This window comes from Halichoeres trimaculatus, unplaced genomic scaffold (assembly GCF_033239565.1).
Source record: "Halichoeres trimaculatus isolate MK-OKI-2021-1 unplaced genomic scaffold, fHalTri1.1 fHalTri1_scaffold_15, whole genome shotgun sequence".
Classification (NCBI taxonomy): Eukaryota; Metazoa; Chordata; class Actinopteri; order Labriformes; family Labridae; genus Halichoeres; species Halichoeres trimaculatus.
The window spans coordinates 33,911,493-33,938,382 of NW_027437193.1; the positions used below are offsets into that span (position 1 = coordinate 33,911,493).

The window sequence follows — 26,890 nt, forward strand, 5'->3', positions numbered from 1 at the left end:
GCTCTGGAAATCATCTGTGCTGTGATGTAGGAGGTGTGGCCTCAAGTAGCAAAGATATTCAAATGTACTTGCTTTAAATTTGACTGTTTTTGACCAAGTTCATGCTACAACATGGTACTCAAATCGCAGTCGACTGGAGAACGTACAAGCTATGTAACTGCAAAAAGGGCTGTAATTAATTGTGCATATGTGTGTTTACAGATGTTAGCCACCTCTGGTGCTCCTGTCAGCTGCACTGACCCCATTTGTGTGCAGCGTGGTCATGACAATAACAGTTAACCATCAAAACAACAAAACTGGAATGTCATAAAAATGTTCATGTTTCACTTCAGCTGTGTTTCCACCAAGTGGTCCGGTATGGATTAGTACAGTCTGGTACAGGTTGGATTGGTAAAGTCTGATCTAGTGCTGCACGATTTGGGGAAAAGGTGCGATTGGTGATTAGGTGGACAATATTGCGATTGCTATTGTGCTTGCGATTTCATAAAAAAAGTTGTGTCATGAGTCTACAGACTTGCTTGGTTATCATGGAAAAAAAATCAAGAATAAAGCAGAGATGGATTACTGAGGATTTTAATAGTGTAATAATTCTCAAAATATCCAAACTTACTGTATACAAACAACAATGTACAGCACAACAGTACTGTTTTGTTTGTATTCAAAATAGCACATTTATGCCACTTTTGCTTTGCATGTTTTGAAAATTACATTTTTTTGCTGTGTCATTCAACTGGTAACCAAAATAACACCAAATAACAAAGGTAGAGTTTCTTTTTGCCATGAGCACCTCACTTACTTCGTGCTCCATCTTGTCTGATTAAACTGCCGTACCAGGGGGGCAGGTAGTCACATGACCAGTTGAAACAGTGACTGATTAGTCATCTCACACTCGCTCTCTTACTCAGTCACACACACACACACACACCACACACACACACACACACACACACACAAACACACAAACGCTCATTTTTTACACTTTTTTAAAAATAATTGCACAATGGCATCTCTTTTGCGATTACGTAAGTGCATGTGCTGACATTGCAATTGTGATTGCGATAATTGTGCAGCACTCGTCTGATCCATTTTAAAACAGGCTACTCTTCAAAAACAATACCCTGATCATTTTTTTTGCTTCAGATAGTACAGAAATATACATCAGTTTTTCTCAGAGCACTCCCACCTTACTCAAGAAGTGTTGACAGCAGAAATGGGTCACCACTGGGCGATCCTCATTGTGTTTCCATGGAGACAAAGCGGCGCACTGTAAAGCCATAGCTTGTGAAGTTGACTTTTACCTGGGAAAAGGTGAGTCTCACAGTAACCTTCTGTTCCATGAGCTGAACCCTCCATTCTGTGTAAATCCATCCCCTGATGAGCAGAGCAACACAATATACCAGCCGGTGTTCAAAACACATAGAAAAACTGGAATTTAGTAAACAGTACCTTGGTGCTCTGATATTTTTGATTTTAATTGAGAATTACATTTTTCACAAATACCAAAAATATGTAGAATCATATTATGATTCAATACAATTGCAAATCACAATATTGTCCAAAATAATTGCAATATTTTGAAAAATTGTGAAGCACTATGACACTATACCCACCCCATCTATATTTGTGATCTTTGTCATAAACTCCTGGTTCAATCCTGGCAATTCCCATGGAAAGTTTGTCTTTGAAAATTCCTGAACACCCCCCACCCCCCCACCCACCCCACCCCAAAAAAAAAACAAAAAAAAAAAACCAACAACACGTTTGGATGACTGAAGCTAGGGAGCAGTTTGTTTTATAGCCCATTCTTAGTTTACCACATTGTTTCCTTTTGAATCAGGATGCTCTTTGTTAGTTTTATGGCTTTTTAGACTTTGCAGACAAGATGAAGCTGCATATCCTTAGCTTTATATTCAGTTATAAATCAAAAAAAAATGGAATAAAGTTTCTTTTCTGTTTATTCCTTATTGGAATAAAAAATAACTAAAAATTTTGTTTTTCCTTACACGTGTGTTCACCTACAGTCTCTAGACAGGGAAACTACTCCGTCCACAACTTTCAGGTCACGATGATCGGAAAAATGAAGTAATAAAATCAATATCAGCCTGTGGCCTGTAATTTAACTTGCCTTTATTTCATTTCTATTAACAAACAGGATATTGAAAAAACAACAAGTTATCATTCATTTGTTTTCATCTCAAAAAGGAAAAACAGAAAACAAACTGTTGTCAGTGTTTTGATTTTTGTTTCATAACTGAATACCAATTCAACGCATGATTCATGGATGAAGTTGGGGGCAGAGTGGGGTTGACTGAAGTGAAGTGGGTTTTAAAGGAAACGATCTCCTCAGCATGGCTGGACAGCTGGGCAGTGTCCCCATTTCTTTTGGGTCGTGTTCCTCCAGCTGAATTATCCGTCAACCAGTCAACCCTGGATTCCTGCTCTGTTCACACAGCTGGGTTTCAGTGCACACACCAGGGAGGTTTACTTCCCTATCAGCATCACAGGGTTGGAAACGAGCACCTGCTACCTGTCAAACACAGGCCTGTTTTTATTTGGTTTTGTTTGTTTTTGTAAAATGTGCTCAGTCTACCAGGCATGTTGGGGTGTGAATAGTAATGTGTGAGGTAAATGATAGAGATTAATGTAGACTGAGTCCAGGTCCTCTGCTTGTAGTGCCGTGCCTCTTTCTAAATGTGCTCCCTAACCAGAGGACTCTGTCTCCTCCTGGTGTCAGAGCCGTGTTCGTAATGACACTGAGGTATGACATACTTTAGGAAAACTAGTTTAGGAAAACTACATACTTTAGGAAAACTAAAGTAAAACTACATACTTTAGGAAAACTAAAGTAAAACTACATACTTTAGGAAAACTAAAGTAAAACTACATACTTTAGGAAAACTAGTTTGGTGTCAGCCAATCACAGCAGCATTGGGAGCGTTAGCTTACCTGCAGGAAGTAGTTTAACACGAAGGCCTGGACTGGATCAACTGGGTTCCACTTGAGCCCACCACAGCAGGACCGCCTGGTGTGTTTTGGATGACAGCGTGCTCGTGCTAAGTCTGAGATGATGATGAAAGAGAGCGGGCTGTGGCCTGTGCTGACGAGCTGCTGCAAATCCTGAAACTCCCGCCTGTGTTATTTACAGTAGTAGCTAATTATAGCTCCACAAAGAGCTCAGCATGTTTGATGGTGAACACAGTTTAACTCTTGATAAATTCTTCTCAGTGAAAATCCTCACTCATCGTGTTGTTTACATACTTTTTATTGTGAGAGAAATTGAGTACTTAAGCAGTGGAAACGTAACAAGACTCCTTAAAATGTGAGGAAATCAGGCTTCTTAAAAAGCTTAGAGGGTTGCAGGAGAGAAACAAATCTTCATGTGGTGGGTGTGTAAAGCTGGTGTTCTGAGAACATGACACACTTTCTTGGTTAGCGCAAACTCAACTAAACCACTTGTTATGGTCTCAGGGACAAACACTCTCCCGCAGAAACCTGCAGGACTGTGATGACTGGCCCCGTAAAACTGATCAAATCATGTTTAAATCACCTCGCACACACAGACTGTGCTGTACAGACCTGATGAAGCATGATGGGAAACCAAGTGTCTGAACAGCAGGACATACCGTGGGTAATGGAGAAAAACCTCCGTCCTACCTTCTTCTCAGAGCTTTTTGGACGCTCTCTCTCTCCGTAGATATTTATTAAACAGCAGAGCAGCCTTTCCTCTGTTAATGAACTACGCTGCATGTTGTTCCAGGATGTTCTGGTCGTATTGAAAGCCTCAGGAAAATATCATAAATGTTTCATGTGTGGCTGTTGAACTGTCTTCACTTTCTAGTTTGTTATAGTTCCACTTGGCTGAAAGTTAGGCCATAGAGTTGCTAATGCTAAGCTAACAGACTGTCCTGTGTTTTTTTGTTTTCGTCTTTTTGAACCATATGTCCCTGTAGAGTTACCGTAGGATGCTGTAAGCAGATGTTACTGCTGTAATGTGTCTGGATGAGCTCATGTGTTCTGTAATAAAGCTAAGTGTGGCTGCTGTTCCACATCAATGGACCAAACCTGATTTTATTATTTGATCACCAACTTCTCCAGGTTGGATGAACTCAGTTATGCTGACACATCAGTAGATTGTGCTCAGTGACGGCTCACGTGAATGATCAGTTGAGAAGAAGCTACAATAACTAATCACCGATACATTAGTAAATGTCAAAGCGGGCCCAGGTCTGTGACTGGGGATCAGGATTGGGACATCCCTGGGCATAGTCATGTTTTTGCTTCAAAACTCTGCTTCTAAAACAGACGGGTGACGCCAGGGAGACCCAGCAGTATGTCTCAAATCGCATACTTCCATACTGTGTACTCAAAATTTTCAAATTGAGCATACTACACACTCACTGGCTTAGTGCGCAAATTTTGAGGGTGTAGTGCTGTCTCAAATCACATACTGCCGAGCGCCGTACTTACCAGAAATGACGACATGATGTCGACCTCTTCTTCTTCTACGTCTAATTGTGACCGGCTTCCAGCGCATTTCCGCCAAATAACCGGCAAATTTTCAAAGCCTTTTCAGTAGTATATTAAACACAGCTAATAACACGATCAAAATATCAAGATCTCACCATCTTTCATTGTAATTACAATGAATTTCAGTCGCGCTTTGCCTCGCCGTAATCGGCACCAACAACATCTCCTCCTCCTACTGGCTGAAGATGTCCCGGTTTGTATTGTTTATTTGTATTTTTACCGTGCTGAGTGAACGGCCACAGCTCTTTTCCGCCATTGCTGCCAGAGGAGGAAATGAGTGCGCTGAGTGTCCACAGCTGCATACTCAAAATCCGGGCCGATTTGAGTACATCATCCTGGTACTTTTGCATACTCATTTTTCACATACTATGCACACTATTTTTCATTTTGACGTAGTATACTCAAAATTTTGAGTATTTGAGTATGGAAGTATACGATTTGGGACACAAGACAGAGGTCTACAGGGAGCCCCACTTAGCTTTATTACAAAACATGTGCACAACCAGACACATCACAGCAGTAACATCTGCTTTACAGCACCCTAGGGTAACTCTCCAGGACATGTGATTTAAACACTAACACAGGACAGTCTGTTACCTCAGCATTACAGACTCTGGGGATTAAACTTCAGCAGTGTGAAAATAAGACGACCAACTAAAAACGCAGTCCTTACAGACACATGTGAATATGTTCATGCACTGACAGAGGAGAAGCTGCTCCAGGGTTTCTGGGCTTCAAAGAACGGTTGAATATCCACAGAGACAGAGCGTCCAAAAAGCTCAGAGAAGAAGATCAGACGCAGGTTTATGACATCTCTATATACTTTTAAATCTCCTCTTAAATCTCCTTTTTATTCCTTGGTTTTTATCCAGCATGAGAGTTGTGATCTCTGTTTGTCTTTTATTGTTTCTAAGTCACTGGTTATTGTTTTGTGTTTCATGTATCACTTCATGTTGTATATGCTTTTTATTTTACCTTTTTTTATTTTAACATTTGAGTTTTACCTATTTATCAACTGTTTCTATCTGTGGGGCAGCGTCTGGTAACCTTTTGTGTTTAAAATGTGCTTTATAAATAGATTGGATTGGATTGGATCTGCGTCATCCACAGTATGTCCTGCTGTTCAGACACTTGGTTTCCCATCATGCCTCACTGGAGCTGTACAGCACAGTCTGTGACAACATGCCAGGTGATTTAAACATGATGTGATCAGTTTGACATCAGACGTTTGTCCCTTGTTTCTGCTGAGCCTCCCAGCACACTGGATTGACTCCTCTAGTTTTAACTTTGGGATGATCCCCGTTGGTTTAAGTTGTTATCCAGTCTGTGGTGGAACAAATATTTCAGTGGCAGGGAAAAAAACATGACAGATAGTTGCGTTAGTGTCTAATATTTACATTCATAGTCTTGCTCCGTCTCCTCAGAGTTAAGTTCGGGGCAGCCTTTGAAGATTTGAGGATGCTGTATTGCATGCGCACAAGTTCAGGGGTCGCCAGGCCATTATTGTTAAGAGACTGTGAGAACTGTTCGAAGTGGATTGCAGCGCTACCTTTTGACCCAGAGTTTCACGCACACTGTCATGAAAACGTGACTCTTATCAAGGCGTGTGTTTGTTTTGGAAATGAATGGAGATCAGATCTTCTTTTAACTTTCCTTTTCTTTGTTCAAGACAAATTTATAACAGATCCAACTCCACGATGTAAGGTATGTATCAACAGTTATGTAGAGCTACGCTTTGAAACCTGACAACAAGCTAACTTTGTCAGTTTGTCCCGTAGTTTAGTAGCTGCTATATTTATCTCTACTCACAGCCCAGTGCTCTGAGACGTGTCTGTAACGTTAGTGAATCCTGGTTCTGTCCTACCAGAGCTCATCTACCAACTCCAACCTCACCAAGCAGAGCTAACGTAACCTGGCTCTTCATTTTATTGATAGACTCTCAAGTTTGAACAGACCACTGCAGAATAACTGCTGACTGTGGGTTGGAGGCAACATTAGCACAAACACATTAACCCCTGTTTTAGTCTTTAGCTGTTGTGTGTTAGCCTTTAGATCTTGTGTGTTAGCCTTTAGCTCCTATGTTAGCCTTTAGCTGGTGCTCTATATCTCTCCTGTTTGTCTGCTCCTCTGTCCATTTTCTGTCTGACAGTTAGGCTCCAGTGTCCACCATCACTACAAAATTAATCACAGAAATCATTTTCAGAGGAGAAAAACACAGATTTCTCTTCTCTCTACTGACCTTCATCAGACGGCGTGGTGTTGTCATAGAGACTTAACGCTATTATTTAACAGCTGCAGCTTTCGGCATCCAGCTTACACGCCGCCTACCACGAGAGAGCACAGTTTGCTGTGGAAACACAAACGGGATCAGGCTTAACTGTACCAAACCGTCCCAAACCGTACTGAACCAACCCAGACTGCTTGGTGGAAACGCAGCTTAAGACGTGCTGCAAATCATTCTGGTCCCGCCTGACCTGATTGGGAAGCTGAGAAGTAGCATTTAGGAACAACTTATATTGGAGCTGATAATCTCATTTTAAAGTGTGGATTAGGATCAGGAATATATCTAGAAGAAGAAGGCAGACTTTTTCAAGATCTCTCAGAAACTTCTCACAGGAGCTTTAATAAATATGACAGATGACTGTTTTTAGATGACAGACACTCAGCATTTCTCTCAAGCTCTCAATGGGCCTCTTCACAGACCAGATGGTTATTTTCTGGAAGGTGGTATACATCCACACTGTAACCAATGTGACATTACTGTGCTTTCAGCAAAAAAAAAACAACAAAAAACAACCGATGTTGCTTGTTCCTGTCTTTCTATTCCAAAAAATATCACGGTATCCCTAAAGACACATGTTAGAGGCCTGAGCAAAGGCCAGAAGTCACTCTGACTCTCTGCTCTGACAGCGAGATGCCTCCACACGTTTTATTTCTACCTCACTGATATGATTAAACAGAAAAATACAAAGGTATGTCACTGTTCAATCACTGCTAAAATATCTGACAGAGGATGTTTTGTGTTCAGTCGAAAGAGTCAACCACATGCTCTTTTATTCTGCATCCTGTTGCAGTTTAGTTCTTGTTGTGTGTTCAGTCATTTTGTCTTAAACCAGATGAATGGTTTCATCAGCTAGTTACATAAGGATATAAATGCAGATGGCAGCAGCTCAGCAGGGAGCCCTCCAAGTGTGAAAATCTGGTTTAGTCAGAATCACTGCTTTTTCATCAGCAGGTCTGTTTGTTCTGGAAGAGGGGGTACATAATTGTACAAGCAGCACTGGAGGATCTTTTTGATTGGCTAACTTATCCCAATCGCCATTTCTGGCCCCTGATCCTTGGCTGATTCTTCTGTATGAAATATCCACAGATACTGAGTCCGGGTCCAGGGTTGGAGTGTGTACTGGAGGAAGAGAGTGGAGCTGCTCTCTTTTTGTTTTGTGCTTTAAAAACAGTGGAAACAGTAAGAGATGAAACTAAAACACTGGACATACCTGGAATATCAGTCACATCGTTTTAAAGGATGTAGCCAGATTTTGGAGCTCTCTCAGAGAAAAAAGGATTTTGAAGTAATCATTTATGATAAAAAATCTGCAATTCATTTAAATACTAATGTGATTAATTAATCCCTGTGTAACAGTTTCCAATGCGTTCAGTGAGTTCCTCGATGTGCAGTTTCTGCGCTGCTGTGTAGCTCCTTCTAGCTTTACCAGCATTGGTTTTTGACAGTGATCGACTTTGTAGAGCAGTGTTACCCAACCCTGGTCCTGGGGCCCCCCTGTCCTGCATATTTTAGATGTTACCCCACTCCAGCACACCTGATTCAAATGAATGGCTCGTTATCAGGCTCGAGCAGAGCTTGATGACAAGCTGATCATCTGAATCAGGTGTGTTGAAGTCGGGAACACAAAAAACATGCAGGGCAGGGGGGCCCCAGGACCAGGGTTGGGAAACACTGTTGTAGAGCATAGCGATGGGTACTGATAAGATTGTATTGATGCCAATGTTCTTATCGATCTGATTCTTTATCCATTCCCTTATCAATTCCTCCTGTGAATTTTCTGTGTACAAAAAGCAGCTCTAGAGGTTTTCTGTGTCAACATTTTATTGAACTTATAGGTAAATAAATACAAAATCACAGGATCTGGAGATCTCTGGATGTAATAACTAAAAATCCACCCAGTGTGCTGTGAGGCTGAGCAAAAACATGTGACTTACGTCTGTGGTGAAATTAGCAGCTTTTAAAGAGTACTGCATGAGGTAGTATGGGAAATGTAGTGTCTGAATGACAGGACATACCATGGATTAAAGAGATTTCATAAATCTGCAACTTTGTAACTTGACTTTCATCACTGAACACACAAACAAGTGTCATGGTCCCACACAAGAGAGTCATTTTTAATCTGTTCAAGATGTAACATAGTTCTGAATCTACCTAAACGCCATAGAGTACTCTACGCTAGCTTGATGCTAAGGTACAATGGAAATTGCATTTTTATGCTAGCGGTTAGCATACACCGATAAGACTTTGTTTTTCCAGCAGAATATCAACTTTCATCGCTGAACAGATGAACAAAAGTGTCTAACCTCCTCCTCAGAGATTCATTTCAGTCCATTCAGCATGTTGTATCATTCCTACAGCACACTGCAGTGGTTTGGAGATGGCTGAAAGAGCTGTCATCCCGTCTTTGAAGGGACACGTGATTGCACAAAATCTCCTTCAGTGCGTAAAAATCAGGCCACAATTAAAAACATGAACATACCTATCAACATGAACCACAAAGCAATGACACAGATGCACCGTTTGGATGATTTGATGAAAAACATTTAATATTGTCGTTCAGTAGCACAACACTCTGCGAGAACCTTTAGTTTACATGCCACCGTATTTTTAACCCGATATACGCCATGCTGGCTTGTGCATAAGGCCTATTCTGAGAAAAAGTCAAGTTCCTTGCATCATATTAACAATCCTACCTACAGACATTTTTAAGACGCACTGCTCATAGTAGTTCACTTTAGTGCTGGGCACCGGCAAAAGATTTTCACGGTGACAGCTGTTCATAAAATCCCAACTGTCCAAAAATGATCCAAATCTAGAAGAGATTTCTCAAACTCTTCAGCAGTTCTTTTGTCTTTTTAACTGAAATAGACATTTAAAAATCAAAGAAAGATGCTTTTGAATATCTCTGAAATGATCAGATGACACTTAAGAGGAAAAAGAGCTATCCTCAGACATGAAGTGCTGGGTAAATTTTGAGATTATGTCTCAGCTTCTATATTTCTCCCTTTGAACCGTACGGCACATGCTTGGATCGTTGTTTTGTAATGCATATGAGGAGGCTCATTACCATACCCTGCACCTGTCTCACTCACACTCACACTCACACACACACACACACACACACACACACACACACACACACACACACACACACACACACACACACACACACACACACACACACACACACACACACACACAGGGCTATGACCCATCCCCCACCCTGAATTCCATCTCATATCACGCTCCCTAACACGTCTGGAACAAAGGCCAGCCAGCAGCACGTCAAAACACACGACGGTGAAGACCTGAGGAAACTGCTAAGTTATTCAATTCTGGACCAACACCCCACACACACACACACACACACACACACACACACACACACACACACACACACACACACACACACACACACACACACACACACACACACACAAAGAAAGTCTTGATAGGAACAATCAGGTTCTTCTATGTTTTGAGTTTGAAGAGTTCAGACAGTTTAAACTGATTTGTATCCAGCCGGCTTTATCTGGCTTTTTCCTGACTCTGAACCAGGCCCAGCTGTTAGCTAGTTTACAGTCTGCACACGTGCATTAGTGTGTTTTACGCGTTTTAAAATCACTTAAGGGCAGCTCTCACTGGAAAGCCCCTTTCATTTGGAAACATGATTAAATCAACATTAGATTAAGTTTTTGGCATTAAAGTGATACTCCAGGATGGAACAAGTTGGGTCCTATCACAAGGTTTAGGGCAGAAATTACCCCTACAGCAGTGTTTTTGTGCAGCAGAAGCCCAGAGCGCTCGCACCAAACACCCCCTCCCTGCTCCTCTGCCGGTTTCCTCTGCACTCAGACGGGGCCATATTTAACTTGACCAAAAACAGAAATAAACTGACTCCCACTGAAAAACTCTGATATCGGTCTGCATTCACGCTTTATTTAGAGAATTTTCAGCGCGTTACTTTCACACAAAAACACCGCTAAATAAGGCTCTAGTTCTCATCGTATCTCTTCGTCCTGGCAGACTACCTGCGTTTGTTTATATCTGGCACGCCGCGCGCGCGGACTGATACTCTAAGCGGCGAGCGCCTCATAGCCAGCTGTGGCTATGCAGCAGAGGTAGCGCCGTTTTACGACACGATGAGAACTAGAGCCTTATTTAGAGGTGTTTTTGTGTGAAAGTAACGCGCTGAAAATTCTCTAAATAAAGCGTGAATGCAGACCGATATCAGATTTTTTTCAATGGGAGTCTGTTTATTTGTGTTTTTGGTCAAGTAAAATATGCCCCGTCTGAGTGCAGAGGAAACCTGCAGAGGAGCAGGGAGGGGGTGTGTGGTGTGAGCGCTCTGGGCTTCTGCTGCACAAAAACACTGCTGTAGGGGTAATATCTGCCTTGTGATAGGACCCAACTCGTTCCATCCCAGAGCATCACTTTAAAGGTAGTGTTTTAATCTCCAAAGATTCAGGAACAACAGAACTTTGTCCAGGGGGTTTGGAGGTCTCGTTGTGTTTTGCCTCTTTGTGTTTTTTCTCTGTGTTCGTGTCTTGTTCCTGTGCTTCTCTGTGTCTCAGGTGCCCTCTGTGTTAACCTTGATGATCTGTTCCTGGATGCTCCCTGTGTGTCTGGTTCAGTCCTGTCATGTCTTGGCTTCTCCTTGTTGTGTCTTCCTTGTGATTATCCGTCTTGTGATTGCCTGTCTTGTGGATTTCTCCTGTTTCTTTGAGTCATTAGTGATCCTCTATGAGTTATTTCTCAGTGATCCTTGTTTTTCCACATCAAGTCTTCAGTGTTCCTGCTTTACTTTGTGCCTCCTCCCTGTACTCTTTTGTTTTCACAAATCCAAAGACAAACTGAACTAATTATCTTGAGTATAGCCTGGACACCGCCTCCAGAACCCAACCAGAATAAAATGCTGAGCCACAAGATAGATATGGGCACAGAAAATGTACAGGTGCCACATTTACACCTCTATTTTGTTTTTTTTTCATTGCATTCTCAGCTTGTTGTTGTTAACTTCTTCTTTGCTTTTAAGCTGAAATAAAAAAAACAGTCGACTAAATGTATTTTTGCTGAGGGTTTGTATTTGGTCAGACCACCCAGCACCACCCTGGTAGTTATTTTGAAAAAACAGTCGCTGATACAGCAGAGGTATATTTGTTAACACAGTTATGTTTCTCTTAATGTTTAATATTTCACCTTTTTAAAACATCTTTTTTTCATACAACATGAATTTTCGGGAACTTTTAAGAAATGTTTAACTTAAGCTTTCTGTTTCTGGATCCCTCTGGAACACCAGAAGGTTGTTGTTGTACATATGTCTGTCTGTTGCATATTTAACAAAGTGTTGATAAATTTTACTCCCTGGTGTTGCTGGAGGAAAAGCTATCCAGCCTGTGCAGACAGAGCTTCTAAATGATTATCAGCTGAGCTCTGCGTCTGTTTTTTGTCTCCTCTTGTTTAGGGAAGTGTGAGGACAGCTTGGCCACTCCCCTTCCCTTCAGCTCCTTTACCTCCTCATCAGTGTTTGGCCGAGGACACGAAGCCGGCCACGCCAAACTCAGTCGGAAACAAGGTTTGCCTTTGTACTAAGAAGTATGATATATGTCCTGCTGTTGTGTGTGCACGTCGGATCATCAAACCCTCAGATAACACATTCACATTAGCAGCTCATTACTGAGTGGGTTATACTGTTTTTATGTATTCCACAGAGGAAAAGGGTCTTTACCTTCAGGTTTAGTACAAAAATTAGTGATGAGTTCTTGACAAAGATGAAGACCTTGTTTCTGACCTCAGTGTCCTCAATGCTAGGATAACTTCTTGGTTCAAGGAGAATCGACCTTTGGCTAAGCCAGCCCCCTCCACTCACTCAGAAAACAAATCAACATCCAGTCACAGACGCTACGGCAGGTGCCACAGTGAGAGACATTTCACAAAAAGATCACAGATCATCTTTCAGTCCCTAAAAGTCTCCAAAGTCCACGTTGGAGGGAGATATGAATCATTTTATTCTTGAGAAGGCCGATAAAAAGCTTCAGACTATATTTACAGCTCCCAGAGCAAACCTGACAAACAGCATCTGGTTAGCATCAGCATCTCAGACAAGACAGACGATCTGCATTGGTCAGGACAAAAATATAACCTCCTTTTTACCATCTTCACCAAGAGTGTGTCTCTGTTAGTTTGGAGCTACAGGATTTACACTGAATCATTCAGCATGTTTGACAACCTTTGTTATCTCCGCTAGAAGCTAGCGTTAGCTTAACTAGAGCCCTTTGGACAACAGCTAACAATGATGTATGATCAACAAAGAACAAAAACTAGGACAAAACAGGCCAATGAACTCCCAACAAATAAAGAGACATGATGAACAACAAAGCTAGGAGCTAACGTCAAGCTAACGTTAGCTAACATTAGAGTAAATCCAAAAGTGCCCGTCAGACTGCAGTGGTGGTTTTAGTGTTAAAGATAACTTTATATTTCTTTACAGCAAAGTCCCAACCTGCTGCCTCAGATACTCTGTCAGCTGACCTTAGAGCAGATGGAGACATCCTTCTTCATTTGGTTCACACAGAGCTGATGTTGGTCTGCTGCACAACTTTATCCAAAGAAGACACTTTTCCGTGATCACGTGTCTTAGGAAAGGGTTAAACAGTCACTTGGGCTGTGGGAAGAATCGAATGTACTTGATGTATTGCGTGTTTTTGCATGAGAGATAAAATGACTTTATCACAATCAACGAATACAAACAGTAACCTAAATGTTTTCAGATGTCATAACGTAATTCTCTTCGGTGATTCGCTCGTTTCACTCTCTGCTGCTCAGCTGGTGCTCCTCTCACAGCGAGCACCACGCTCCCCCGCCCACCCAGAAACATTCTCCTACGCATGCATGTTTTGGTGTTAGGAGAGGGTCGCGAATTGTGGGTTCTGCTTGTATGCCCCCCCCCCCCCCCCCCCCCCAGTGTTGTTCAGTCATGCCATTCAGCTGTGCACTGCTCGAAACATGATGACATTTTACAACTGAATACCTAAATACTGCTAGCTGGGATCAGCAAACAAACCCAGATCCATTCCAGTTCAACCAGACCCCAGGCTCAAAGACAGAAGTCACCAGAGTCCTTCAGCATGACCAACATTATCCAGGTAGCTGCTTTATGGAAATAAATTAATATTATGCGGCATCTGGCATCTGATCTAATGAGAAAGCTGGTGAACACCTGCTCCATGGTCATGACTACTTCTTCTTTCTGAGAGCAGAGTATCACTTTAACTCATTTTTCTGATTTTCTGATTCATCAGCAGAAAAGTCGTTTTTGTGCCTATCACTTCCTGTGTCTGGGGAAAGATTTCTCATCTGAGCTTTTCTTCTTGGAGTCCTTGTTGTGAGATGGCATCGATGTGTTTGGCATTGATGAAGTCACAACAGTTTTCACATTTAACCAGGAATAAACTGATCCCACTGTTCCATTTCTGATACCTGGGCTTTGGTCTCATCTGACCAGACACTGATCTCATCCAATGCCAGTATTAACTTAAAAATCTCTATTCACTAATCCAAGGAAGAGACTGAGCATTATGTTTTGATAACTTCAGTCTGTTCAAACTTTGTCAACCAAAATGAAATCTGTTTAAACTGACTGACTGTATTTATGGGGATTATTAATAAGTAAATGTGTGCTTCTCAAACTCCAACACTACCAGGAATCACAGTTTAGCCTCAGCAGTGGATAAGTGATGAATTAAACTTGCTCATGTTGTAAGTTTCGGTCAGAGTTGTTGGTAAACAGCCGCTGTAGATATCCTCCTTAATGATGCCTTGAACACTTTTGCATTGTGATGCTCCAAACTACAGAGAGAAAAATCACGTCCGTTTTCGTTCCAAACTCTCCAGATCCACTTCCCCTCATCCTCTCCCTTTTCTTCTCCTCCTGTCTCCCGTCCTTTAACCTCAATGATACCTGTGAAACTAGGTGCTGGAGGATGGTCCCCCTTGGAAACAGACCATCAGCAGTGGTTACAGGTGGACCTGGGTTCAAGAAAGCAGGTGGTTGCCATAGCTACACAGGGTCGCTACGGTAGCTCCGACTGGACCAGCAAGTATCGACTACTTTACAGCGACACCCAGAAAAACTGGAGGCCTTATCTACAGGACGGAAACATCTGGGTAAGGAAGAGTCAGACATCATGCTTTGTCTCTGTGATCGGTAACATCTTCTCATGAAGACTGACAGGCTGGTTGAAGCCTGTTCCAAGTCTGGACGCACCACAGGCTGCATTTTAATCTGAGAACAGATACACGCGCCTTGTTTCACTCCTGTGGGATAAATCCCAACAAACACCATTAATATCAACAGGCTCCAACTTTTTTTGTTCGTTTGCAGAGAATAATCTTATAGAGAAACTCTGAGCCCAGCTTAGTCTGCAACATTTTCATGATGAACGATGAATGAATGAAAGATGTAGCATAATAATAATGATGTAGTTTTGACAGAGTCTTTAGTTTTGACTTGCTCTCAGCTCCTCCCTTTACATTACTTGTAAACTTTATGACTACAGAGCAAATTCAGATGAAATCAGACAGAAGCTTCTCAACCACTAGAAAACATACGACTCGATGACTTTAAAGCCCTTTGCACACCAGATGCACATTTTTTGCGCAAATTTTTTTTCATGTTATTTTTTTTTAACCCACCGTTTTTCAAATTTTTTTTTGCTTGTGTTGAAACATCACATACCAAAACATTCAACATTGATTGTGTTTGTGTCCCAGCACCCGGTTATTTACAACAAGAGACATAAAAACTACAAAGACAACAATTACGAAGACATCTTTTGGAGGACGATAGCTGCAGAGATTGATACCTCCAGATTTGTCATAATTTCGTGCCATTTACTCCCGTCGCCCTTGGTGTGCGAAGGCTTTAAGAGTCAAACGTTCTTAGGGCCCAAGCAGCTCAGCTCAGGACTTTTCATTGTGAAACATCTACAGGGAGTGAAATGTGGTCATGGCAAAGCCCTCAAAATTGGATTTTTCAGCTGAGAAGAGAAACTGAAACTTAACTATGGTCATAGATATGAGGTGCTGGGGAAAAATGTTTAAAATTCCTGCCTGGTATACAAATACTTACTTATCAAAGTTATTTGATAATGGTTCTCTCTGGAAACACTGGAAACATACCAAGCCCAGTGTGACTTATGTTCTTTTCCTCTTCATGAGGCATTTTTTGACTGATGTGACTTGTACTACAGAGTGAATTATAGTCTGCAAAATATGGGATGGTCTATGGCATCTACAAACCTGTGCACATCACTCACTGACAACAGGAAGTTACTGCTTTCACCAAACCACTGTCAGTTCCTCCCTGATGGTCCAGCTTCCTCTCTTTATACTCTTGGTACATCCCAGAGTCTTCCCCCTGCCCCTTCTTAAACTGCTTCAGGCCACCCCACTGTGTTACCATGGCAAACTTTGGCACATTATAGTTATAGTATTTTTTTTGTGTGTGTGTGTTTCAGACGTTTGAGGGGAACATGAACAGTGAAGGTGTGGTTCGGTATGAGCTGCAGCATCCGGTCCTGGCTCGTTTCATTCGTTTCATCCCTGTGGACTGGAGCAGAGAGGGCCGCATCGGAGTACGCCTGGAGCTCTATGGCTGCTCTTACTGTAAGTACATCAGACATGATCATTATTTCAATTACACTGTTTTGATAAATGATAAAATCAAATAAATAGGCAGACAAGCAATAAAATAAATCTTTAAGTAAACCAAGGTTACTGTAGGTTTTTATTTATTTATTTTTTTTTTTTATTGTTTTGAGTTTTGTTTTCAATTTAAATTTAGTTTTAATTAGTTTTTAAAACAGATTTCCTACTTAAATTTAGTTTTTTGGGGGGGGCAATGTTAAGTTTTACATTCATTGTTATACTTTCAGCATTAGTCTTAGGCTTTACATACACTCCCTGGCCAAAAAAAAGTTACCACCAAAAAGGGGTCACACACTCTTCATTATTTGTTGGGCCACCTTCAGCTTTGGTTACAGCACACATTTACTACGGTATTGTTTCATTAAGCCTCTGCAAAGTCAACAGATTTATTTCCATCCAGTGTTGCATTAATTTTCACCAAGATCTTCATTGTTGATGTTAAGAGTCTGACCGCTGCACAAAGAGTTCTGCTGTTGCTTTTCTCCCTTTTGACTTTCAGTGATGGCTGATCACCATCATTCAGGGTTTTTTTGTTTGTCTACGTTTCTTCCTGGAAGACGATGGGTCCCCACTATCCTTCCAGTTTTTAATAATGCTTTGGACAGTTCTTCACACAGTTTTAGTAGTTTCTGCACTCTCCTTAGATGTTTTCTCTGCTTGATGCACGCTGATGGTTTGACCCTTCTCAAACAGACTAACATCTTTTCCACGACCACAGGATGTGTCTTTCCACATGGTTGTTGAAGAAATGAGGAGCAGCTCATTGCACCAGTTTGGGTTAAATAACTAGTTGCCGACTGAAAGATAATCACCCATGCTGCAGTTATCCTTATAGCACATTTTTAGTAGGAGTAATGAGCTGGTCACCAGCTTAATATGGTTACAAAAGCTCATAAATTTAGGGAGGTACAGGTCCGTTTTGGTCTATGAACGAGTTTAAAGAGCATAAAAAATCAATCCTTAAAACAACAGAAAGCCAGTGTAGGTCAGCTAAAATTGTGGTGATGTGGGCACATTTCCTGCTTTTCGTTAAAAACTGTTTTGGATTGTTTATAGATGGTGGATCGATTTCTGGCTGAGACTTGTGTTGAGAGAGTTGCAGTAATCAAGACTGGAGGATATATAGTCATGGCCAAAAAATTTGAGAATGGCACAACTATTAGTTTTCACAAAGTCTGCTGTGTCCGTTTTTCAAAATGGCAATTATCATATACTCCAGAATGTTATGAGGAGTGATCAGCTCAACTGCAATTAATTGCAAAGTCCCTCTTTGCCTTGAAAATGAACTCTATCACCCAAAACACATTTTCACTGCATTTCAGCCCTGCCACAAAAGGACCAGCTAACATAATTTCAATGACACACAGGTGTCATACACATTAACACGGGTGTGGGTGTTGATGAGGACAAGGCTGGAGATCAATCTGTCATGATTGAGTGACTGGACACTTTAAAAGAAAGAGGTGCATGACACCATTGACCCTCATCTTTTAGCCATGGTTACCTGCAAGGAAACATGTGCAGCCATCATTGCACAAAAAGGGCCAAACAGGGAGGTTTATAGCAGCGAGTAAGATTGCATCTCAGTCAACCTTCTGTTGAATTATCAAGAACTTCAAGGAGAGAGGTTCAATTGTTGCCAAACAGGCTCCAGGGTGCCCAAGACAGTCCAGCATGCGCCAGGACCGTCTCCACCTTCCAGCTGCGGGATTGGGCCACCACCAGTGCAGAGCTTGCTCAGGATGGCAGCAGGCAGGTGTGAGTGCATCTGCACAGTGAGGTGGAGACTTTTGGAGGAAGGCCTGGTGTCTAGGAGGGCAGCAAAGAAGCCACTTCTCTCCAGTGAAAACATCAGGGATTGACTGATATTGTGCAGATGGTACAGGGGCTTGACTACTGGGGACTGGAGTAAAGCCATTTTCTCTAACGAATCCCCTTTCCGATTGTTTGGGGCATCTGAAAGAAGGCTTGTTCGGAGAAGACGAGGTGAGCGCTACCATTAGTCCTGTCTCATGACAGCAGTGAAGCATCCAGGGACTTTTCATGTGTGGGGTTGCTTTTCGGTCAGGGGAGTGGGCTCTCTCACGATCTTGCCTAAAAACACAGCTGTGAATAAAGAATGGTACCAGAACATCCTCAACTTCTCCCAACTATACAAGGGCAGTTTGGTGATGAAGAATGCCTTTTCCAGCATGACGGTGCACCTTGCCATAAAGCGAAAGTCAAAACAAAATGGCTCGGGGAACAAAACATTAAGATTTTGGGCCCTTGGCCAGGAAACTCCCCAGATCCTAATCCCATTGATAACTTATGGTCAATCTTCATGAAGCGGGTCTGACAAACTCCAAGCATTGATTATGCAGAAATGCACTGCCATCAGTCAGGATTTGGTCCAGAAGATGATTGACAGCATACCAGAGAGAACTGCAGAGGTCTTGAAAAAGAAGGGTCAACACTTCAAATATTGACTTATTGCATGAATTCCGTGTAATTCTTCATAAAAGCTTTTGATACTTATTAAATGTTGCGATTGTATTTCATTATACCAGAGAAACATCTGACAAAAATACCTAAGAACCCTGAAGCAGCAAACTTTGTGAAAATGTAATGTTTGTGTCATTCTCAACATTTTTGGCCATGACTGTAAAAGTATGAATGAGTTTTTCCAGATCTTTGGGTGACCTTATGGATTTTACCTTTAGTTTATCTCTTAGGTGATAAGTTGTAATATTCAGCTACATGTTGCTTAAACAAAGGTCCTGGTTGAGTTACATCAAAGTTACCAAGTTTAGAAATGATTAGATCTCACACAGTTATTTTGTGTCATTTATTCTTTTTCAGAGAGAACATCAATTAAATCCATGTTCAACTACTTTTCAGTTTTGGTGTTTCTTTTCTGGCTCTGGATATTTGTCCATGTCCACTTTCTTTAGCAGTGTGCTTTTTTACCCTAAATACCACAGAAAAAAGACAGCAGTTATTTTAACCTCCAGTTCATTCATTGTAATCATTTATTTTTACTTTATAAACTTCAGACATTTAGTAAGGACCTTTGCACTATGTGGGTTTAACTGACAAGATAGATTCAAAGATGGTGACTATTGTTAAAACTGTCAGGATTTCTTACCCGCTTTGGGGGAAAGGGGAACTCATTCCAGGGGATGGGCCCCCCTGGTGGCAGTAAGTGGACTCTCCTCCTGTGTTCTTCTCACAGGGGCAGACGTGATCAGTTTCGATGGCCATGGCATCATCTCGTACCGTTTCAGGAGCAGAAAGATGAAGTTTTTGAAAGACGTCATCACTCTAAAGTTCAGAACGATGTCTGGAGATGGAGTCCTGCTGCACGGAGAAGGACAGCAGGGGGACTACATTTCCCTGGAGCTCCGCAGGGCCAGACTGCAGCTTAGCATCAACCTGGGTACTCCCCCATGAGTCTGTGTGGTTTCAGAGATCCCTGTGAAAGTGTTCTTAGACCTTTTCTAAATTCAAAGACCATTTTATTTTCTGCTGCTGGAAACACAGTGACTGATGTGTTTATGTCGCCCCCTTCAGGCAGTAACCAGTACGGTTCCATTCAGGGTCACACCTCTGTGACCAGCGGGAGCTTACTGGATGATGATCACTGGCACTCAGTGAAAATAGAGCGTTTCCGTAGAAACGTCAACTTCACCCTGGACCATCACACCCAGCAGTTTAGGACAAACGGAGAGTTTGACCACCTGGATCTGGACCATGAGGTACAACCTGCATGCTTTGAGCTGCCAGAGTCTAAATGTCACAGCCTGTAACATGACTCAGCACATGCTGATGGTGTAAAGCCACTGTATGCACCAATACTGTGGACCTGCCTCCACCTTTGAATACTGAATGAAGCTTGGTGATACCGACAGGCTGTTTGGGCTGGATTACAGTCATCGTTTCACTGTGATGAAAGGAACAAATGATTACAGTAAAGTTGTTTTGACAGTATCTGCTGAAAACATCCCAGAAAAGTACAAAGAAAAAAAACATTCAGTCAGCATCTGTCAGCCTATCTTACCAGCCCCAGTAAAAAATCTCTGTACCAACCCTCAGATTTCTCCTGACTGTATCTGTGACGTCCTGACATTCTCATTGGAGTTTATTTAAGACTGTCCTCTGTCAAGGATAGCGAAGATAACAGCAGTTAGCATTAGCTACAAAGCTACATGTCAGGGCTGTACCAACACAAACACTGACCAACTAAAAATAAATATCTAGTTATACAAACTAAGAAACTAACCAATCAGAAACATCTAACATCAGTCATAGAGTCTAAGCTTCAGCAGTCTTAGAGTTGAGCTTCAGCAGTCGTAGAGTCTAAACTTTAGTAGTCGTAGAGTCTAAGCTTTAGCAGTCATAGAGTCTAAGCTTTAGCAGTCGTAGAGTCTAAGCTTTAGCAGTCGTAGAGTCTAAGCTTTAGCACTAGTAGATTCTGAGCTTCAGCAGTCGTAGAGTCTAAACTTTAGCAGTCATAGAGTCTAAGCTTTAGCAGTCGTAGAGTCTAAGCTTTAGCACTAGTAGATTCTGAGCTTCAGCAGTCGTAGAGTCTAAACTTTAGCAGTCTAAGCTTTAGCAGTCATAGAGTCTAAGCTTCAGCAGTTGTAAAGTTAATCTTCAGCAGTCGTAGAGTCTAAACTTTGGCAGTCGTAGGGTCTGAGCTTCAGCAGTTATAGAGTCTGAGCTTTGGCAGTTGTAGAGCCTGAGATTTAGCAGTTGTAGAGTCTGAGCTTCAGCAGTAGTAGAGTCTAAACTTTAGCAGTCTTCAAATTGAGCTACAGCAGTCGTACAGTTGAGCTTTAGCAGTCGTAGAGTCTAAGCTTCAGCAGTCATAGAGTCAGAGCTTCAAAAGTCGTAGAGTTATGCTTCAGCAGTCATAGAGTAAAGCTTCACCAGTCATAGAGTCTAAGCTTCAGCAGTTGTAGAGTCTTAGCTTCAGCATTTGAAGAGTCTTAGCTTCAACAATCGTAGAGTCTAAACTTCAACAGTTGTAAAGTCAAAGCTTCAGCAGTCGTAGAGACTAAGCTTCAGCAGTAGTAGAGTCTTAGCTTCAGCAGTTGTAGAGTCTGAGCTTCAGCAGTTGTAGAGTCTGAGCTTCAGCAGTTGTAGAGTCTGAGCTTCAGCAGTTGTAGAGTCTGAGCTTTAGCAGTTGTAGAGTCTTAGCTACAGCAGTCGTAGAGTCTGAGCGTTAGCAGACGCAGAGTCTGAGCCCCCCCCCCCCCCCCCCCCCCCCCCCCCTTGTCAATTTCTGCTTTGCAAACAGCTTTTTTTGGCTTGGTGTGTATATGACTTCCTTCACTTCCAGAGCCAGCCTCAAGATGACACTTAACAAACAGCAGCTCTTCAGCTGTTCAGCATTGTCTCATATTTTTAGACCAGAGATTGTTGCTTGGCTCTGAGCAGAGCTCTTGAATGGAGCATTTTCAGGCATGGCAAAAATCTGATTTCTGAAATTTTTTTCCAGAAACAATCTTTGAAGACAAGATTTGGGGACCCATGAGACTATTGTAACAAATTCAGTGAAAAGTAAAGCTTAAGAATAATATACCACTTTTAAGTAGCATTTTTACGTGAGTACAGTACAGTTACTTCCCATGAAGCTTTTATATTTTTCATGAAGCTGCCCCGATCTGAAATGTTTTGATGCAGATGTGTCACTGCCACCTAACTGTGAATAATCCAGCAATGGAAATCAGAGTTTACTGTGACATGAAAAGCAGTTATTTGTGGATGTAAAGGCAGACAGATGGCATATAAACAGGAAGTGGTTCACCCTAAAAGCCCGCTCTGGTTCTGCTCCTCTCCTCAGATCAGTTTTGGGGGCGTGCCTTTAGCGGTGAAGCCCAGCTCTGGGGGCAGAGAGAACTTTAAGGGCTGCATGGAGGGGATGACCTACAACGGGGACAACATCACCAGCCTGGTCCGCAGGAAGAAGGTCGACGTCTCCAGCTTTGTACGTGGATTTTATACTTGTTCAACATGTAACTGCTTTGACTGAGGTGTGTGTACATGCGTGTGTGTGTATACATGTGTGTGTGTGTGTGTGTGTGTGTGTGTGTGTGTGTGTGTGTGTGTGTGTGTGTGTGTGTGAGTGTGTGTGTGTGTGTGTGTGTGTGTGTGTGTGTGTGTGTGTGTGTGTGGAGACCCGCTTACCACAACGATGGGAGATTAACATGTGGGATTAACAGTTTTACTAATTTCTCTTTCCCTCTCACAGCGTAACCTGACTTTCTCGTGCGCTGAATCCAACTCCTTCTCGGTCTTCTTCAACTCCACATCCTTCCTTCGGCTGCCGGGTCAGAGCGACAGTGACACCCTGTCGGTCAGCCTGTCTTTCAGAACCTGGAACCCTAACGGGCTCCTGATGTTCACAGCCCTGGCCTACGGCTGGGTGGAGGTGGGACTGACGGAGGGGAAGGTTACTGTCCATGTGAATGTGACGCAGAGGCCGAACACACGCATTGATATCTCATCAGGTGAGGCGAGCTCCTTGGAGGTCACAGTTGACCTTTCAGAATCCTCGGGACCACTTTTGGCATCTTGGGGCCTGATCTGCTAAGATCACAAACAATGGGCATGAAAAGTTTTGTGCAAACTAAAAATTGCCTTGATAACAAGAGTGAACCATCCTATTTAAATGAGGATTAACTATTTACGGTTTCACTTAGCAGATGCCTCATTAGTGCCTTGCTCAAGGGAACCATGACAGTGTTCAGGAAACTATGCCAGCATCTCTCCAGCTATCAACCCAATTCCCAATCTTGGTCTATGCCAAGACTTGAACCAGCGACCCACCAGTTACAAACACAAGTCCCTATGGACAGAGCTACTGCTGCCTTGCATCACTTAGTGCGAGCTACCTGCTGCCACCCTGGGCAGTTTGGAGAGCAGGAGGCCGTAGAGGAGAAGTGAAGTTTGAGGTGATGGAGGAGGAGAATTCAGATGAATGGGTCACAGGCTGTCGACCCTCAGGCCTTCGTTATGCACAAGCAGCTGGTTGCTGCTGTGTCTGGGCTGACAGTGACCGTCATCGCCCTGGCAACAGTCAGGAGGTTGTTCAGTGGCTGTGGTCTTTCATCTGAGCCGCTGACGAATGAAGAAAAAGAAAGAGAAACAGTCAGTGGCACCGTTATTTGTAAATGTTTTTTTCTTTTTAAGCTTTTTAAAGCATCTATAAGTTTCACCTGTTGGATAGAGGCTGTTGAAGATCCTCCTGAAGAGAGTTTTACTCAAGACACAACACAGAGTTCACACCTGTGAACAAACCTGGACAGACAGACGCCTGTCCACACTTTCCTCTACTTTCACACCCTTTCAGCGACGTCATTGTTTTGTGTTTAGCTCGGTCGTCACCATGGAAATGAACTGTAGCCAAAATCCTCTAGCTCAATTCTCCACTTTTCTCCTGCGTCCTGTCAAAATACTTGTGTAACTGGAACAAACTTGTTGTACCAAAGTTCATCTCAGGGCAGGCTGACCTGGAGATCTGATTTCTAGTTGTCAGGGAGGCTGATCACTATTATCTGGAGCCAATTTTCATTTTCAGGAAATGTGAAAATATTGGTGTCTAAACTTTGAATAATAGAAACTCCAACACCTAACTTTGTTTAGGTTCCTTTAATCATATGTTTATTAAGCAGCTCCCAGGCTCAGCCGCATGTCTCATAAAGTTAAATAAAATTCAAAAAGCAAAAATCTGGACTGGGATGTTTGTTACTACTTCAGGAGAGTCTGCTGCCCAAACCTGCCTTGGAAACATATATCCACTCTCCAGAGCTTGTCCATGCTGCAAAACCTTTTCTCCTCTCTTTTCTCATGGGTGTGTGCACTGTGCATGCACAGCTTTCACTGCTGATTGGCTGTTACCTGAGACATGGCTCTGCATGTAACCAATCAGATGGTGCTGTGGGTGGGACAATGCTGGAGACAGAGTGATGACTGAAGACAGAGAGGTGGAGCCGCATCAGAGCCAAAATATCCCAGTTCTAAATTGATCTTATCTGTCTACCTCTAATGCTTTGGCACTGATAATCGGACCGACCGACAACTAACAGTTCCCCCCTGCTGTAAACAATAAACTTGAGCTGAGACATCCAAAACAACACTCAGGGTTAGGACTAAGCTGTTACTGATTGAATTTGGTTTTGGCTCCAGGTTCAGGGCTGAACGATGGCCAGTGGCACAGTGTTCATCTGAATGCACTGGAATACTATGCCATGCTCACAGTCGACGGAGACGAGGCGTCCACAGTGAGGACAGCCATCCCCATCCAGATCCAGACTGGAGGAACATACTACTTCGGAGGTGAGTTCTTCAAAGATTAAGAGACCTCTCCAGTGACATACAGCTGTATTAAAAACACCTTTATAGAGTATATTGAGTTTTCTGAAAGCTGAAGGGCAGTGATTTAAATGTTAAACATCAAATGAACCTTTGTCCTCTTTATAACTCAGAATTTAACCATGTGTCTGTGTCAGAGAAAGAGGAGTCCATCTTTCTGCCCTGTTATTTTGGTTTTTGGGGTTGGGCTCTGTGCATGTTATAGTGTTTGGGCTTGAAGTCAGTAGATTTTCATTACATTATCTGCTGAAGATAAAAAGATCTGATCTTTAACGCACGGTGAAGCTCAGCTCCAATGCGTTCCCAGGCACACAAACATGTGCGTGTGTTTCCACACACAGACAAGCTCATTCTGTGTAGCAGATAGAGAGCTGAGAAAAGCACCACAAGAAACATCTCCCAACACTTTCTCCATGAAGATGCAAACCCCACCCCCAAAGCTGCTGACAATGTCACCCAAAAAACTTGTGAGATCAGCAGTATGCCAAAATTTCCTTAGCAGAGCGACACATGAAGACGTGGGCCTGTCTTCTTCTATGGTGTTACTTTTGCTTAACGGCCTTCATTGTTGTTGCAGCCCTCTACTGGTCTGTCTGTCTGTTAGTTGCATTTACTTTTTCCTCTCAGTGTCACTCGCCTGATTTTCATAGCCTACACAAAAGGCCACAAAATAAAAGGGAGTGGTGCATTTGTTTTAAAACTTCTGACGACGCGTGTTCAAGACCTCTATCTCGTCTCTGTAGGCTACTTCCTGCCGAGCAGCAGCCGATGGCTGCAGCGCTCCTTCCAGGGATGCATGCAGATGATCCACGTGGACGACCACCTAGCTGACCTCAGGGCCGTGGAGCAGGGCCTCATTGGGACCTTTGAGAACGTCACCCTGGATATGTGTGCCATCATAGACAGGTATTCAGCTTGAAGGGTGGTGAGGATGTCATCTAAAGAAGAGAAGGAACGTTCTCATGGTTCTTCTCCTCCCTTCCTCCTCTGTGTGTCGGTCAGGTGTGTTCCTAACCACTGTGAGCACGGAGGAAGCTGTTCACAGACCTGGGACTCATTCAGCTGCAACTGTAGCGGCACAGGCTACACCGGAGCCACCTGCCATACCTGTGAGCACACACACACACACACACACACACACACACACACACACACACACACACACACACACACACACACACACACACACACACACACGCACACACACACACACACACACACACACACACACACACACTCACACACACACACACACACACAAACTAGCACACACACACACACACACTCGCACACACACACTCGCACACACACACACACACACACACACACACACACACACACACACACACACACATAAACACACACACACACACACACACACATACACACACACACACACACACACACTCGCACACACACACACACACACACACACACACACACACACACACACACACACATACACACTCACACACACACACACACACACACACATACACACACACACACACACACACACACTCGCACACACACACACACACACACACACACACACACACACACACACAGGCTCTGACTGATGTGTTATCCTCTGCAGCCATGTATCAGCAGTCCTGTGAGGAGTACAGGCACCAGGGGAAAGGCTCAGGGAGCTACTGGATCGACCCAGACGGGAGTGGATCCATCGCCCCGTTCAGAGTCAGCTGTGACATGACAGGTCAGATGTCTCCTCATGAAGAAAAGTGGCTTCATTGGTTTTGAATGTGAGCCGACGTTTTGTTGTATCAGTCTGATGACTTCAGCGCTTACATGCTGAAGATCACTGATACTTTCAGAAACTTCACGTTCACTTACGAAACTCGCAGCTGCAGATTCTCCCTCCACCTCAGCATACTCCATCTGGTGTTAGTGAGGAGGGGCAGCTGTGAAACGTGCAGGGGGGGGGTTCCACGATTGACCTTGGCTAAGCCAAGCCCCTAAAGTTGATTTAGAAAACCAATCATCATTCAGTCA

General features: G+C 42.9%; 1 protein-coding gene across 1 annotated transcript in view; it reads left to right on the plus strand.

The window, feature by feature from the left end:
- Positions 1 to 26,890, plus strand: part of LOC141804114 (contactin-associated protein-like 2) — a 46,576-nt gene that overhangs the window by 1,715 nt on the left and 17,971 nt on the right. Inside the window, exons 2-12 of the mRNA XM_074688390.1 lie at positions 12,276 to 12,386; positions 14,784 to 14,977; positions 16,330 to 16,477; positions 19,734 to 19,937; positions 20,072 to 20,256; positions 22,347 to 22,490; positions 22,755 to 23,013; positions 24,692 to 24,841; positions 25,621 to 25,783; positions 25,880 to 25,986; positions 26,475 to 26,594. Of these exons, the coding sequence (XP_074544491.1) occupies positions 12,276 to 12,386; positions 14,784 to 14,977; positions 16,330 to 16,477; positions 19,734 to 19,937; positions 20,072 to 20,256; positions 22,347 to 22,490; positions 22,755 to 23,013; positions 24,692 to 24,841; positions 25,621 to 25,783; positions 25,880 to 25,986; positions 26,475 to 26,594 (1,785 nt within the window). The remainder of the gene's footprint in view (positions 1 to 12,275; positions 12,387 to 14,783; positions 14,978 to 16,329; positions 16,478 to 19,733; positions 19,938 to 20,071; positions 20,257 to 22,346; positions 22,491 to 22,754; positions 23,014 to 24,691; positions 24,842 to 25,620; positions 25,784 to 25,879; positions 25,987 to 26,474; positions 26,595 to 26,890) is intronic.